Source organism: Armigeres subalbatus, chromosome 1 (assembly GCF_024139115.2).
Source record: "Armigeres subalbatus isolate Guangzhou_Male chromosome 1, GZ_Asu_2, whole genome shotgun sequence".
Lineage (NCBI taxonomy): Eukaryota > Metazoa > Arthropoda > Insecta > Diptera > Culicidae > Armigeres > Armigeres subalbatus.
The window spans coordinates 133,780,962-133,797,836 of NC_085139.1; the positions used below are offsets into that span (position 1 = coordinate 133,780,962).

Here is a 16,875-nt window from a genome sequence, read left to right on the forward strand (position 1 = left end):
AGTTCCACGACTCTGTTCAACATTACGACAATATGGCTCTAATGGCAATCTTCGTACTTATCAATGGAAAGCATCTTATGCTGACCTACCAACCAAACATGCTTTTCCGGGTTTTCTTTGTTAACCACCCAACCCGAACTATGTAGAGTTATTATCTTGCATGTCATTTGAGGTTGCAGAAGATTTGTCTACTGTTGTTTGCTAGTGGGAATGGGATAATCTTCACGCTATCTGCCTTCCCTTCGCGTATAATTTAGGAAAGAAGGTTTGTAAAAATCAATTAATATTTCGATTGCCAACACTTTGGTTTCAATTTTACTTATGTAGGTATAACTCACTCTAACAGAGCTATCAATACTATACTTTCGCCACGAATCTATCGTGAAGAAATACACTTCTAATTTGAAATTTACTGTATTAGCACCTTCAAAAGTATGCTACTGTTGGCTATTTTGTACATTTTACAAATCATCATTGGCAACATGCTTAAAACTTTTACTGAAGAATTGCAAATTGCTGTCTACATCGCAGCATAAAATTCAAATTACAGACGAAGACAAAAATAAAACTCACCAACAGGTGTCCTATCAAACTCGAGCAGAGTCACTTTCACAAAAAATAATTTATGTGGGAAATGAACCAAATTCAGTTTATGTTGCTCGTGAAAATCTTATTTGGGTTTTACATCTACCTGTGTCTGAGTTGATGTAATGAAAGCGTGAAGGGCACCTCGAGAGTTGTTTGAATTTTGGGGTGGAAATGAGAGGGCGTCGCGCAATGACGCGACACGAGAAGAATGGAATATCAAAGAGAAAATGTGAATCTCTTAATATTTTATGTGAGTTAAGCAAATCAATGAATCGCCTGCTTTGAGCGTGCTTACAGCGGCACACGAGGAGTTAATTTTTTGAAATCAGTATGGCGAAAAGCATCTAAGGTTCGATTTCTCAAAATTAAGCACCTTCATCGAAAAAATATTTGGTAGGCGTAGTAGCGGACACCATCCTTCATTACCGGTACCAAATAGTTTTTCATGAAAAGTTCCTAATTTTGAGAAAAGCCGCGTTAGATGTCTTTCGCCATACAAATTTCTGGCGGTTAACTCTTGCTGGCTATTTGGGCATATACGATAGCGCCTGGATGTGGAAGCGGCGGGTAGAAAATCAGCCACTGCCAATAATTCATTACAACTGCACTGGAATCTAACTTCACGCGGGAGATACGCGATGCGTAAGAAATCATTGTTTATCTAAAAAAAAACATATAGAGCCCACGTTAAACCTGGTCCAAGCTGAAATTTGTTTCTATGTGGCTGATAAGACGTGAAAATTTATAAATCTTTCACTTAAAAACACAGCATTGATCAGTATCGAAAAATCAAAAAGAGATCTTTGTGCAATTTTTGTTTATAATAACGAAACGGTTAACTATCGGTTCATATGAGACCAATTGCATAATCCTGAACCTATGATCAGTTGCAAAATATTGTTATGATAAATTAAAATATTAGAATGATATTTGGAAGATTGACAATTTTGTATGGAACACCGAAAAAACACACACAAAAATACACAAAACAAACAAAATGACTTTTTAATCTTTGATTTTGATAGAATAAATATAGGAGCAGTAAATCTTTTATTTTTTGAACTTGGCAAATCAGAAAAAGATGCAATTGGAAAAAGTAGGTATTTCAAAAATGGAAAGTAACCCAACAGCGAACCCTGTTTTCCTTGCATTGAAATCACTTCAAGTGTAACCAGTTCTGTTCACACTTAGCAAGAGGCACGCATTAGTCCTCGATGCAAAGGGCGGAAAATGGAGGAAGATCTTATACTTTCTATCAGCGTGGGGGAAATGAACCTTCCACTATTATTGCCTACTGTTGCATTGATGGAATAATAAAACTCGTTTGGTAACGGGTCGAAAACTTCACTTTTCATTGCCATTTACCAAACGGTGCATAAATGTGTCTTTCTATGGGAGCATAGATCCCCATACCTTCATGTTCCACCAATGATCTTGAACCTGAGGAGCCTAGCGCCTAGCTTTGCGATTGTTATCGGTGGGTTCTTCAGCTTTGTTTTGTTTCCGATGTCTAGAAAAAAAAAACTGTAGCAAGCTCTAATCAAAGCTGGAAATCTAATCTGCATGCATTTTTCCAGGCGGAACCGTCTGCTACTGTAAAAACTGACATGCATGTAAGACAATGAGCAACCATTTCAATATGTAGCTTCGTTGCTAACTTTATTTGATGCTACCGTAAAGAGGTATCGTCAGGATTTTCAGAAAATTTTGAATAGATTTTTATATTTTTAAAGTTTTTTTTCCCATAAACTAATAAGTCTGACCGTTCTCAAATTCCGCGCTTGTTTTGAACTTTTTTCGCGTTTTTTTTTTGTCTTTATTATCGAGACTTTCAGCCCGAGGCTGGCTCGTCTCGTTTTTTGCGTTAATTATAAAGAATATTTTATCTGGATTTATTTTAGCAAAGTGATCCGATCTATGGGAAGTGTGTAACGCCAATTTGAACCGCTAGGGCTTTTTTCGAGTTTTCCCAATAATGTGGCAAAGTGCGGTAGTTTTCCGAAGAGTTCAAGGTTTGGTGTGATAGAAGTAGAAACCATCTTGCACCAGCCTATAACCTATAGGATTTGTTTTCATCGGGAAACACTTCCGAAGCAAAAGAAAAATATGATTAAACTTCGGCAAGCTCTATACTAAATTGAGGCATAATATAAGTAGGGCGGAAGATAGCCATAGAATGCGCCAATGATCTAATGAAGGTTGAGCCTAAAGTTTATTATTCCAACAGTCTATTATGTTAACTAACATCCCGCACCCATTTTCCATGAACATTTAATAACATTGCCACCAAAATCCCAGCAAAAATACCAATTTTCGGTCAAATATACCGAGATCTTAACTGTTGAATTATCTGCAAACATTTGCCAAGAAAATATAACTCAGGTATTACCCCGCTGAATAATTGTCTCCGGATTATGGTAGTTTATCAAAAATAAAAGTCTTGGATGAATGTAAGAAAGGCAGTATCATTACTAGGAGAAATAATTTTAGTTTTTATTTAAGTATGGCCCTAACATTTCAAAACACTTCCAATGCCTTGCCTTGATAAGTCCCCACGCATAACGCACATTCAAATGTAAATATAATTTGGATAACTGTTTTCGTAAATATTCACTAAAATAATGCAATAAAAAAACAAACACAAAATAAAGTTTAGAAAGGATAACTCGAAACGGAACGGAAATAGGTATTTCAAAGGAAACTGATATCGAATGTAACTATGAATTATTCACACTTCAAATGACTGAACGGGTAAACTTGAGCAGTTTCGATTTCAACTTAAATTTGAGCGCTCTATCAAGTCTAAATTGGCAACGTTCGAAGCTCCCCTGATTGAGCAGTATATGAACCAAACAACCACATTATGGTTGAAGCCACCCTTTTCATTTAAAAAGGCATTAAATGCGCTCTCATTAAGATGTTTGTTGTCGCTGAGTTGCATTAAATTAAAACCTGTGCCACTGCAGTGTAGAGGATGGGTTAAGCTGGTTACATTCAACCGCACTCGTTCGTTACCACTACTGACTTGCTACCAACTACGGTTGGTCGATTCGAATAGAAGGCACCGCAGCACATCATCTACCAAAGTCGCATGTACTTGGGTCAGAGCCTTCCAAAAACGATTCCCCGGGCATCAGTTGATCACAGCCAACGGAAGACATCGGAGGTAGCATTTACTTCTATCGGCGGGCTGCGTCCGGAAAGCGGTGTTGCATTGGCATTTCCCATGTTTTACATCAATCGCGTGAGAGACGTTCGTGGTTTGGTGGAGTTCCTGGAATAGATTGAATTATTTATTTGCAGACTTATAACGCGATCAAATGAGTATCATACAACTAAAGAACATTTCTGTTAAGTGCTTATGACCTACGAGTTCATAGAGAAAATGAACGTATGGTTTGGGATTTTGCTGTTGTATTCTTTATCATCGCCTGCAGTCATAGGTGAGATCTGGCGCAGTTGCATGTTAATAAAAGTGAATGGTGACGTTAAGGAAGGCTCTAGTGTAATTTTTGGATTGTGGTAACGAGTACAAATAGCCGTATTTAGTAGATGGTGTAGTTTGGTGAAACACTTTCGAGGAAATGAATGATTAACCTTCCAGGACTTGCACCGTTGTGTAAAGTACAACAACAGCAAAAAAGCATGCTTGTCATTCATAATAGGATCAGGACTGTCTATGTGATCTAGGGCCATGCGAGTCTCGGAATAGAACTCATAGGAGAGTTCATAAAGTTTTTTTATTAATGCATGGAAAGCATTGCAATTACTCAATCCTTAATTCTAACCTTCTCCATTGTTCGTGCACCCAACCAGTGACTGTTAGATTTTCTAAGCACCAACCAAAACCTGTATATACGAACTGGGCATATGCGAAAATGTTAGATTCTTATACAGAAAAAGTAAGCTCACAAACAAATATTGTAAGAAAAACTTGCAAAATTGTAAGGTCTCATACAAAATTTGTATAAGAATCTAGCTTTTTCGCATATGCCCAGTTCTTATACAGTTTTCACCATGTCTGCGGGTAAATATTATAACCCATAGCTGATCTTGAAATAGTACGGCGGTAATGAAGTTGGAGTTACATGATGCACGATAGATTTGTGATGTGCTGTTAATGCTACATTTTTTAGGTGACTTAATGTATAAGAAAAATAATTTTCCGTTGCCTTGATAAATTTCTCAAACCTCAAGAGCAATAACGAAGGGCTGAATCATTGGCATGAAGTTTCGATTGTAAAATTGATGAATTTTAATTATCCTCTGTACATTATTAAACTGATTCAAAATTATTTATCAGATCGCTCACTGCAGGTAAACTATCAGAATTCTAAATCTAATAGATTACCTGTAAGAGCTGGTGTTCCCAAAGGCAGCATACTGGGGCCCATATTGTATAACATTTTCACTTCTGACTTACCTAATTTACCACCAGGGTGTCAAAAATCTTTGTTTGCTGATGACACGGACCCCTCAGCCAAAGGACGAAGCCTTCGTGTCATTTGTAGTAGATTGCAAAAAAGTTTGGATATTTTCTCCACTTACTTGCAAAAATGGAAAATTTCCCCGAATGCTTCCAAAGCTCAGCGTATAATTTTCCCACATACGTCGAGAGCTTCTTATTTGAAAACTTCTAGCAGGCATATTGTCAATATTAATGGGATTCCAATTAATTGGTCTAGCGAAGCTAAATGTTTAGGACTTCTGCTAGATCAAAAATTAACTTTTAAAAGTCACATTGAAGGCATTCAAGCCAAATGTAACAAATATATTAAGTGTCTATATCCACTTATAAACAGAAAATCAAAAATTTGTCTTAAGAACAAACTTTTGATTTACAAACAAATTTTTAGACCAGCCATGTTGTATGCTGTGCCAATATGGACTAATTGCTGCAATGCCAGAAAGAAGGCACTTCAAAGGATTCAACATAAAATTTTGAAAATGATTCAGAAGTTGCATCCGTGGTATAGTACCAATGAACTTCATAGAATTTCTAATATTGAGACATTGCAACAAATATCCAACAAAATAATTTCCAATTTTATACAAAAATCGTTGCAATCCTCTATTGCAACGATTAGCTCCTTGTACCCTTAGTATAAATTAGGTTAAGTTTAGTTTGAGTTTAAAACAATGTAATTCCTACATAGTTCAATTAAACCATAGGAAAAATACTAACTGCCAGAGGCAATTGAACTGTATTAATAATAACTAAAAATGTAACATACCAAATAAGGATGATAGTGTTAAGAAAACACGGAACGCCTAGTCTAAGAGAAGAATGCATGAATTAGCCATCCAGAAACCACGTGGTTATATTTTTTCAAGATTTTCAACCCCCTCCCCCCATGTGGTTTATCGTGGGCATTTGGTGGACCCCTCCCCCTCTCACCCACCTATGACCACGTGGTTTTTCCCCTCAAAATATATGATAAACACGCTGAATTTTTAAGATGGACAAAAACAGGAATTTATCCTAATTTAAAATCATTCTGAACGCACCATGATGGGAGTTGAATTTTTTCTTGAATACGGAAATTCCGATGAAATCCTCATGTTGTAATGTGCATCAGGTATTAGGATAACTAGAACTCGCACACCTCTTCGATGCACCAGATTACAAAAAATATGGAATCGCGAATATGTCTCTAGAATTTCGAGAAAAATCTGTTATGGTTTAGAATTTTCGGAATATCCCTAGATTCCTAAAAATATTTGAGATTTTTCGTAGCTCTGGAAGTATCCGGAATCCAGTTCAGGAATCACAGGGTCAAAATATATTCTATGTGTTCTTTGAGATGCAAATAACCTTCTAGTTGTTTCTTTTAGTAGCATTATTGTAGAAATTTCAGAATTGTTTTCTGAATTTTAATATATCTGGAACACTGCTACTTTCCCGGTCTACTGGATGCGAGGTATTTTAGTGAAGGTGCCTAAAAAGAGTATATGCGATAACTGGCGAGGCATTATGTTGCTGTATACCGTTCTCAAAGTTCTATGCAAAGTTATCCTGTTCACGAGGATTCAGAAGAAAATCGATGCGGATCTTTGGCGGCAGCACGTCGGATTCCATACCGGAAAATTCTGTGTGGACCATATTGCCACGATCGTATCATACTGGAGCAGGTCAACGAATTTCAAGAGTACATCAATCGTCTAAATCACGAGAATATGCGGGGTGCCCTGGGACGCAAGGGGATTCCTGATAAAATCATCGGTTTCATCGAGGCACAGTACAAGGCCTTCTCGTGTAGAGTGCTGCACAATGGAATCATGTCTGACCATATCCGGGTCGTAGTTTATGTGAGGCAAGGATGTATTCTATCACTGTTACTGTTCCTCATCGTAATCGACGAGATTCTGGTAGGTGCGATTGACCGTGAACTGAATCGCGGGCTGGTATGGCAGCCTATAGCCATGAAGCACCTAAACGACTTCGAATTGAGGATGATGTAACACTCCTCGCTCAACAGCGTTCTGATATCCAGAGTAAGCTGAACGACCTTGCCAAGCGCTTTTCGGCAGGTTTAATCATCAACGTCAACAAAACAAAATGGTTGGATGGATATCACAGCGACCCCTCCCAGTGAAAGTGTTGAAAACTTCCAATATCTTGGTAATTCCGAGTTTTTAACTTTAATGTGAAATCTGTACTGTTATACGCTAGTGAAACATGACGTGTATCAGTGGAGAACACTCAGGCTGCAGGTGTTCATCAACAGATGCCTGCGGTACCAAATTCGTGCCTGGTGGCCTCACAACTGGATCTAAAATACCGAGCTCCATCGTTGTTGTACCCAGAGACAGGAATTTGGGATCGGAACTAGGGCTGGATCGGCCACACCTTACACAGGAGCGGAAACGAAATCTGCAAACAAGCATTAGACTGGAGTCCAACGGGACATCACATGATATCGATTTTTGAATAGGGGAACTGTTCCGTTTTCCATCTCACTGAACATATATTCATCTCATCGCAAAACAAAGAAATACAGCACCAATCTCGTCGCTTATTTTTGCTAACATGTGAGCACGCATGTGAAAAAATCACAAAATTAAGAAACAAACCAAATTCCTTTTCATTGCTGTGTTTTTAATGGGATGGAAATAGGAGCTAAGGGATGAAGTGCTGAACCGTTCCCCTATCATAATGTCTCGGCTCCGCTGAGGAAGTGCTAATAGTATACTAAGTTGAAAAGCCGGCCAAGTTCCAGTTGAAATGTAGAGCCATTGAAGAAGAAGAAGATGAATAAGCAGAAGAATGAATTTTACGATCAATTATCCTAATTGGTCAATGGGATTATCATAAAAAACAGGCTTCCTAAGGAAATTTATTGCCTGGAATAATTTTCAAGTCCCAGTATCGCAGGACTTTTCGTCGACACCTATGTTTTCTTCATATTTGTGCAGCTTCCCATTTGAATTGATTAATTTGGTGTAAGGGTGGGTGCTGAGGGTGGCTTCGATTTCTGGTGCCGGTCTAGGCAATTTTCGGATTGGAAATTGTCTCGACTTCCCTGGCCATAAAAGTATCATCGTGTTAGCCTCATGATATACGAATGCATAAATGGTATCTTGGCTTAGAAACCTCGCAGTTAATAACTGTGGAAGTGCTTAATGAACACTAAGCTGCGAGGCGGCTCTGTCCCAGTGTGGGGATGTAATGTCAATAAGAAGAAGAAAAAGAAGAAGAAATTGGTGTAAACTTAATAATACCATCAGAGTCGTAGAATATAAGAAGCAATTTATTTTATCTCTTCAGAATCGATGCATAACTAGAAGTAGGAACAAAAATGTTTGGTGTCACGCAAACAACATTTTAGCCAGAAGCAGCATGTTCTGTCTAGGATTGCGAAATTATAAAACAAACAAAAAATCGGCTGTAACAATGTCAGTCTAACTCATTCGACTTCGATCAGAACTATTTAATTTCCCCGATTTTTTTTTAATTTCGGCTGAGTTTTTTTTTAATTTACATAATTTTTGCATCAAAAATTGTTCGGAAGGTCAACATTTTTTTTTCAATTCGCGAAAAGTCTATCTGAATTTTAAGAATAATTATGCTGGAATTCCATGGGAAACCCTTCATAAAACACACAAGAAATTCTTTGGAGTCCCCACGGAAAAAAAATTGTAACTTCCACGACAAATTGTTCGGAAATTCCTTGGAAGAATTCCAATGTATTCAACTGTCTAAGTATTTCTGTGGAAATTTCGAAGAACTAGCGGTGGACGGATTTTCCGAAATACATAACTATTTACGATAAATATTCCAATAAACATCCAATTCCGAATAACTTTTCGAATTAGAAAGAATGTCCAGCTGATTTTTTTTCAGAATTTTTATTTGATTTTTTTTAATATCCTAGGAAAACTTTTCCGAATTTTCAAAGGAAATTCTTTTGATTTTTCAATGGAAATTTTTCTATTTTCCAAAAGAAACTCTTCAAAATTTTCAGTAGAGTTTCTTTTAGATTTACAAAAAAAAAAACTATTAGAAATATGCCAAAATAATTGGAGGAACGTCCATGACCGACGATTATGGAGCTCGACAATACGCCAGGCATAGGCGTATCGACGCTGTAGCCAACCAGGTAGGGGTAGCGGGGGTAAAGTGAACAGGCGGGGTAAAGTGGGTAACGGCTTGTTTATCCCCTGTTTATGAATTTATCGTATTATTTTCCATGCTACACCATAAATCAAACATTTCATGCTCTCTGAGCTATTTCAAATCATGAAATATCTATTTAGCAGCTAGGTTTTAGCAAAATTCTGCGCGCTTTCGCGAAATGCTAGCTTGATGTAATTTCGGCACTGTTGCATTTAAGCCATGAAAACTCTAAATTAGTAGTTCTAAACCAAAATATCGTTCACATCGTTCATTTTGCTTGTTATGAAGCGGAACTGGTTGATAGAAGTTAGTTTTTTAATTGTTTTTCTTAGTTTAGGTTTCTTAGTTTATTTGAAAAACATGTAGCTATGGGGTAAATTGGCCATGTCGCCTGGGGGTAAAGTGAGCAATGTTCTGACAGAGAAATGGAGACAAACTAGCTCAATTTTCAACCTTAATCGGTTCGGTTGACAGTGGGATCATTAATCAGGGGGTGAAGAAAAGGGGGATCTGGTCATTTACGCTACACATACACATTGTCGTACAACTTCTACACTCCTGAGCGAATATTTCCATACAACGCACCTCGTTCATGGAAACATCCATATCTCAGATGTTTGTCATCCGATCTGTGATATCCATATATCAATCAACTCAGTAAAAGCTCTTGTTTATGTAAAAGAGTATAACAAGGGCCAACATTCTATCCATTTGAATAATATAGGCGCACAAAATCTAGTATTTTTGAGTTGCCCTAAAATAATCCAGAATTTCTCCTGCGGCCAAAACAAGATTTTTCATCCGTTTTTTCAAAACTAGATGAATTTCTTGCCGAACCATGCCAAAACCAAAGGAACCTGGTAATATTTCACTGAGCAATGGTCAATTGAATATTTAAAAAATCCCGCCCTATAATTTTGATCAAGCACGGTACGTCTGTTTGTCTGTGATAAAACGAAGGGTTTATACCTGTCAGGGAACATTTAGAATATTATTAAGAATATGTATTTAGTTTAAAATATTTTGATCGACTTATTTGCTTTATTTACAATATTGTTCACTTTACCCCACCGCCTGACCATTTTACCCCGCCCAAAATAAAATTGAACTATTTTGGACTAATTTTAAATGATCAAAATAATATATTCAAATATTTTTCCAAATTTTTTTCACAACAGGCTTTGTTAACCAATAAGATAAGCTTCGACACACCTGCATTGAACAATACGAATTCTTGATAGCCACTTGATAATCAGCAGCAGTTCTTAGGGTGTCCAATTTACCCCCACCACCCCTATCCATGGATCACTTGCCAAATTAATTCCTAAGAACTCCCAGTAGAAATTTGAAAATAGTCCATCTGAATTTCCAAAAACAGAATTTCCCTAGAAAATTCCGAAGATTTTTTTAGTGCAAATCACAAAAGAACTTGCGGTTGTGTTTTTAAAGCATTTTAAGCAGGAATTCCTGCTGGATGGAGATCGCGAACTCGTTACTTCGACTGGGAGTACCGGTAGGACTGTACAAGATTATGGGAAGTTACTTTCAGAAGCGAGTATGGATCTACGAGATAGACGAAGGCTTGGTTAGCGCCCCCATCACGGCAGGTGTCCCACAGGGATCAATTTTAGGTCCATTGCTGTGGAACGTGATGTACGATGGCGTGCTGAGGTTAAAGCTCCCACCAGTCGTTAACAACCGGAAATCGGTTTAAGAGGCGACAATTAGAGTCGGCGGCTGCGACATCACCTCCAAGAGATCTCTAAAACAATTGGGGGTGATTCTCGACGATAAGTTAAGCTTTAAAAGTCACGTCGACTACGCCTGCAAGCGCGCGTCGACGGCGATAGCGGCACTATCGAGGATGATAGCGAATAGCTCTAGGGTGTGCTCCAGCAAGCGCAGGTTGCTGGCAAGCGTGGCGGTTTCAATACTACGATACGGAGGTCCAGCCTGGGGATCGGCGTTGAGTGTAAACTGCAACGTGCGGAAGCTGGAGAGTACGAAAGCCCTCAGAGGCACCGATAACACTCGAAGGAATATCAAGGCAGCAACGGTAGCCAAATGGCAGAAGGAGTGGGACAACTCGGCTAAGGGAAGGTGGACCCATCGCCAAATGTGCCAGAACCCAGAACAGTGGAGAGCGCGGTCGCAAGAGGATAGCCAGAATAGCCAACATCCTACAACGAAATTGGCGAATAGAGCAGCAGCAAGCAGCTTTTACAGATAGCGGACCATGAGTACTCCGCCGCGTAATTCACCAATATATGTTGATAATGAATGGGAACGCCAGCGCCAGTAGCTACCGCGCGTAGCCTCAGAACGTGACGAAACGGCCGGTTTCGGAGGAGCTCCCGCTTTCGGGGAACTTCTCGTCGGAGTAGGTTAGATCCGCCGTCGGGGACTATCCGAGTCGTTCGCGATCGCGACCAAGGCGGTAGCTAAATGGCTCATCGAATAAGGTGAGAGCTGAATGGCTCAAGTCAATCGAAACTCGGTTATCAGAGTAGGCTAGGCCCTCCGCCGGGGACCAGCTGAGTAGATCGTGGCATGCGAATGCACTGGCTCTGGGTCGTCAGGGCACCATTGAACCGGCAGTTATCTCCACCCGGAATCCTTGGTCTGACCTCGGCACTCGTCCGGTCACACGTTGAGACGGGTCGCCGGTTACGGGGAGCTTCCGACGTCGGGGAACTCCTCGTTGGAGTAGGATTGATCCACCACCGGGGACTATCCGAGTACTTTGCGACCAAGGAGTGAGCTATATGGCTCAACGGTTAAGCAAGAAGCTAAAAGGCGCAGTACATGGGAAATCGGTTAATCGGAGTAGGCTAGGTCCACCGCCGGGGACCAGTTGTGTAGATCTTGGCGCGCGAATGCACCGGCTTTGGGTCGTCGGGGCATCACTGAACCGGAAGCTATCTCAAATCTTTGGTCAGACCTCGGCACTCGTCCGGTCACTCGTTGAAGTGAGAATGTGCATAGGACTTGAGTGGATCTATGAACATGCTAACCAGGTGAAAGTGTAGTGTTGGTAATGTAATAGCCTTCCACGGATGCCGGTCGTCGGTATAGGGTGAGCTTCCGCCGCCGGGGGACTCCCCGTCGAAGCAAAATAGATCCGCCGCCGGGGACTATCTTAGTAGCTTGCGAGTGCGTTGAGAGCTAAATGGCTCCTTAAAATAAAAAGAAAATAGATGTGGTGCTGAATGGCACAAGGAAAAAACAAAGGGCTCAACGCTTTTGTGTGCTTGCTGACACCAACAAGGGAGCCAAAGGGCTCAGACGTAGAACAAAACATCGAAGAGAGGCACTGTGAAAGGCGTCGTTTTGGGAGGAGTACTTTCAGTACTGCTTTCCCCCACAGAAGTAATACTGTAAGGTAGTCCCAGGAGGGACAGGACATTAGAAGAGAAGGTAACTCAAGTAACCTTCTGTTACTTGGGTTGGTTCAGTGGGTCCGGCGGTCTGGCCTTCTGCCTTCCGCGCCAACCCCATTCCTTGAGTGATAATTTCAGGTGTCTGTATGCAGATTTGCCTTCATCCCTTTATATAAAAAAGCAGGAATTCCTAAAAAATATAAATGAAAACTTCGAAGAATTGTTGATTGATTTGGTAATTTCCTGTGGATGTCTTCATAATTTCTGAATCATTTTTTGTGCAACTTTCGCATGGAAATTGGTAAAAAAAAACACAAGAAAATGTAAAGTAAAAATTTTAAGCAATGTTCAGCTAAAACAATAAAGTTATCAAAATAACTTCCCGAAATGAATGAATTCCCGATTAACTTCGGATAAATTTGTGGTGAAAACTTAAAACAAAATCCGTGTGAATTCTGAAGATTTATTCTTTGAAATTCCAAAGATTTTTCTGAAGTTAATCCAAAGATTGTTACGTGGAAATTTTGAATAATGGCTCGGATAGAGAGAGAGTAAAAGAGTCCCGAAGAAAAAAAAATCCTTGGAAAATTCTAAGAAAAATTATTAAAGCTCTTTTAGTGGAATGTATTTAACTGCCTAAGACGAGTTTAGCACTTTCCATTTAATTCCACTACGTTATGTTATCTTTACACGATAGGTATTTCGACCTCATCTGTGATGCCGTCTTCAGTGTCTCGTACTTGACTCGAGTAAAGTGTATCACATGAAAGTTCAATAAAAAGAGTTTTGAAGTGTTTTGAAAAACTTCGGAAATTCTCGTGAACATTCGGAAGAATTCGCTAAATAAATTCAACAGAATCGATGGTAGAAATAAAAAAAATGTGATCTTTTTTTTAACCGGAAATCATTTGTGATTGCTTGGATTTTTTTTATTTTTATTTTCATTTTTTTATTCTTTATTATTTATTTTTATCCTACATTGAAATCAAGCACCACATTCACCTTGATCTCTGATAGCAATCTGAATAAGGATTTCAAAAGAAAAACATGAGTATCACTAGTGTCCAATCTACGAAGAACACCGTAACTATGCTATGCTATGCAGAGTTGCTTTGAATTTTTAGACAGGACTCCCATGAGAATATCTTCGGAGTTTTAAGGAAATTTACACTGGAGATTGTTTTTTTTATCAACAATTCTTACTAATTTCCAAGCAAATTTCTTCAGAGATTCTTGAAATGAGAAATTAGGATCCACGAGAAATGTCTAAAAAATAATCGCAATTCCAACACAGAATTGTATGAAGCAATTTCAAAGCTCTTAAAGAAAATTTTGTTACGGGATTTTCTTGAATATGGACAAAAAGTTCTTTTGAAGTTCTTAAGATTTTTTCTTTATTTTTTTCGTGAAAACATGAATTTTACCGAAATTTTAGCAGCAGTGGGCTAATGTAAAAGTGTCGGAGGCGTTATGCCAAAAACCATCTGCAGCGGTGGCGTGACCAAAATTTGTTTTTATATCGTATGCTACATTCCAAAATTCTTTGTGGACATTAAGAATGAATTATTTTTTAACTGATGTGTGTTTTTCACATCGCTGTTGTTGTAATACACCAAGAGCATTTCGCGTAGAAAACTAAAATTAAAAAAAACCACGTGGTTCGGAGCTAAATCCACCTCCCCCCCCTGTGACTTATCGTGGTCATTTTCCAAACACCCCCCTCCGCCACTATACATATAACCACGACACCACGTGGTTTCTGGACCATTATCGTTTTAGTTTCATGACCACCATCCGATATTTGTTATCGGGTAGGGTTGTTCTCAGTAGTAGGCAGCACTGACCGACGACGACTTGTAAGATTTTTCCAATATAAATAAATATAAATAATTTTTATGTATATGGGGCGTAAGAAAATGGCAGATCCCTCTTCCCCCCATAAGTGCTTACGTAATTAGTGTACGACCCCCAAGAGGCTGAATCGTATATGCTGCGAACTAATACCACAGACAAACAGACATAACACCTAATACTATACTTGTATTTTCTGTTTCAGGCAGATCAAGATCCAGCCGGCATATTTATAACCAAAAATGTGCATCTCGTCTAGAGTCCGCATTAGACACCACGCTACGCAGAAGTCAACAGCGTTCAGGATCCAGTGTAAACCTTCATTATTCTTTACAAATTTGCATTTTGCATTTTTCTATTTAATAATACATATTTTCAGTCCCTAATCGATTTTTCGGAAACCGGTCCACAAAAACAGTCACTTTTCAATCGATCTCCCTATAATAATTACGAAGAAGACATTGAACAAATTGTATCCGAGTACAAAAATAAGTTTAACAGCCACAACAAGCACCCTAGCAGTGGGAGTACGTTTTTCCCGCCGTCCGGACTCTCTACGACATCACAAGTTGAAGTTGCCAATCTCAAAGTCCGTATTCCACAGAACCTGCAATGGGTAGTCGTTGATCGATGCAACTTCATAGAACAAAATCGAACTTTGGATACCAAACTTGAATTTCCAGACCTACAAATCAGTGGAAGGATAATAATGCACCCCATTGGAGGCCGCTGTGACATGATTTTACGATTAAGAAGAGCTGGCATAGAGTTCAGGACGATTCCGCTGATTCCTAGCGGATTGGGTGAAAGAAGTAGGCAAGCAAATGTACGGACCGACTCGCACTTCTCTGAACCTGGTTTCATATCTGTGTTTGCTCATAGTTGTGAGGGGCCTACCGGCATCAAGTATCGTATTAACTCCAAACGAAGACATTTTCTTGCTAAACATCCAACAAATTATGATGCTTTCTACAGTAAGGATTATAATAACGAATTTCAGCGAAATATGGAACATAAAAGATCCCTCAATTTGGACGAGGATCCTGAACTTACGGATAGTGACGTGTTTCAATTGACCGACGGAGATTCGCTATTTCTATCACCAGCGGCATTTCTTGATGAGGACTCCCATGATCCATCCACGTTCAGTGCGGATAGTAGAACTGTTTTCTCCGACCGAAATCCGTTTGCTTATAACGCCTATGCTGGCAATGGTGCTGGTTGGCAAACGGTCGAATCAAATGACGCACTAGATGAAGCGTATTCCAATGAAATTGACAATCTATTTTCCAAAGGAGTTCGTGGACTATTGACCACATACATGCAGAAGGCTCTGCAGCCCGCGATCAAAGAAACGCTGATGGAGAGTATGGGGTATACGCTGTCATATGGTTGAGCAGAGGGGAATGAAATAAATGTGAAAATCTAAATATAATATTGAGTTAGTCTATCGTTTGTAGTCTCTGGAACAGTTCGTTGCCATGAACCTATTGTCTCACTTGACCCTCAATGGCAAGCACTTATTGCTTCCTGTCATTATGTTCGTAATTTGTCATAATCTATTGATTATCCATTGCTAAGCGGACTTTTGACATCAGTTGTATGAGCCAGTTCAAATCAAGTTATTCCAATAACTACATTTACGATGACATTCCTTCAATTTTGTTTGTAATTTAGAAAATTTCGCTAGGAACCTTTTTTAGTTTTTTTAGTATCTTTATTAAAGAGACTTTCAGCCCTAGGCTGGCTCGTCTCCGTTACGCTAGGAGTCCTTTTGACCTTCCCTCAGGGATCCCTTCGAAAAATCCTCTGCAAAGGCCTTGGTAAATTCATATCGGATATCGAGACGAGCCAGCCTTCAAAGTTCCTGCAGGATTTATTCCAGAAATTTTGTTGGAAGATTTTTCCGGAAATGTATTAACGAATTTTTGGAAGAGTTTCTAACGGAAATAACAAAGGAATTTCCAGAAGAAATATTCGAAGGAGCTCTTGAAGAAAATTCTGAATAATTCCTAAAAGAATTGCTTTAGAAATTCTTCGTAAATCTCTTCAGAATATCCGAAGGTCTCAACGAATTTCTAAATAAATTGCCGGAGGAATGTCCAAAGGAAATCCTTAAGCAATTAGCAAAGGAATTCATAAAGGGTATTCTTCTAAGAAAATTTTGGAAGTTTTTCTTCTTTCAGTATTCTTAAAGAGATTATCAAAGAAATTCCTAAATTAATTCACGAAGAAATTATCGAACGAATCCCTACAGAAATTTCTGAAGTAATTTCTGAAAAAAATAGACCTTCCTGGAATTCCTTAAAAGAACGAGAAATTTCTCCTGAAGGAATTTCCAAAGATATTCCTAAAACAATTTCCACAATCAAGTGGTGAAATTAAATGGGATAGTACAAACTCGTCTTATGACAAGTGAATTTCTGTGGGTATACCTGA

General features: G+C 38.9%; 1 protein-coding gene across 4 annotated transcripts; it reads left to right on the forward strand.

Moving 5' to 3' along the window:
- Nucleotides 1-3,499: 3,499 nt before the first annotated feature.
- LOC134205144 (uncharacterized) lies at nt 3,500-15,871 on the forward strand. 4 transcript variants are annotated; one of them, XM_062680103.1, is made up of 4 exons: nt 3,500-3,841; nt 3,892-4,031; nt 14,646-14,748; nt 14,816-15,871. In XM_062680103.1, the coding sequence occupies exons 2-4, from the start codon at nt 3,982-3,984 to the stop codon at nt 15,830-15,832; spliced, it is 1,170 nt and encodes a 389-aa protein (XP_062536087.1). In that variant the 5' UTR covers nt 3,500-3,841; nt 3,892-3,981; the 3' UTR covers nt 15,833-15,871. The 4 variants fall into 4 exon arrangements, with proteins under 4 accessions (XP_062536087.1, XP_062536086.1, XP_062536085.1 ...); XM_062680102.1 differs by having other exon boundaries at nt 3,500-3,832; XM_062680101.1 differs by having other exon boundaries at nt 3,502-4,031.
- The last annotated feature ends 1,004 nt before the right edge of the window (nt 15,872-16,875 follow it).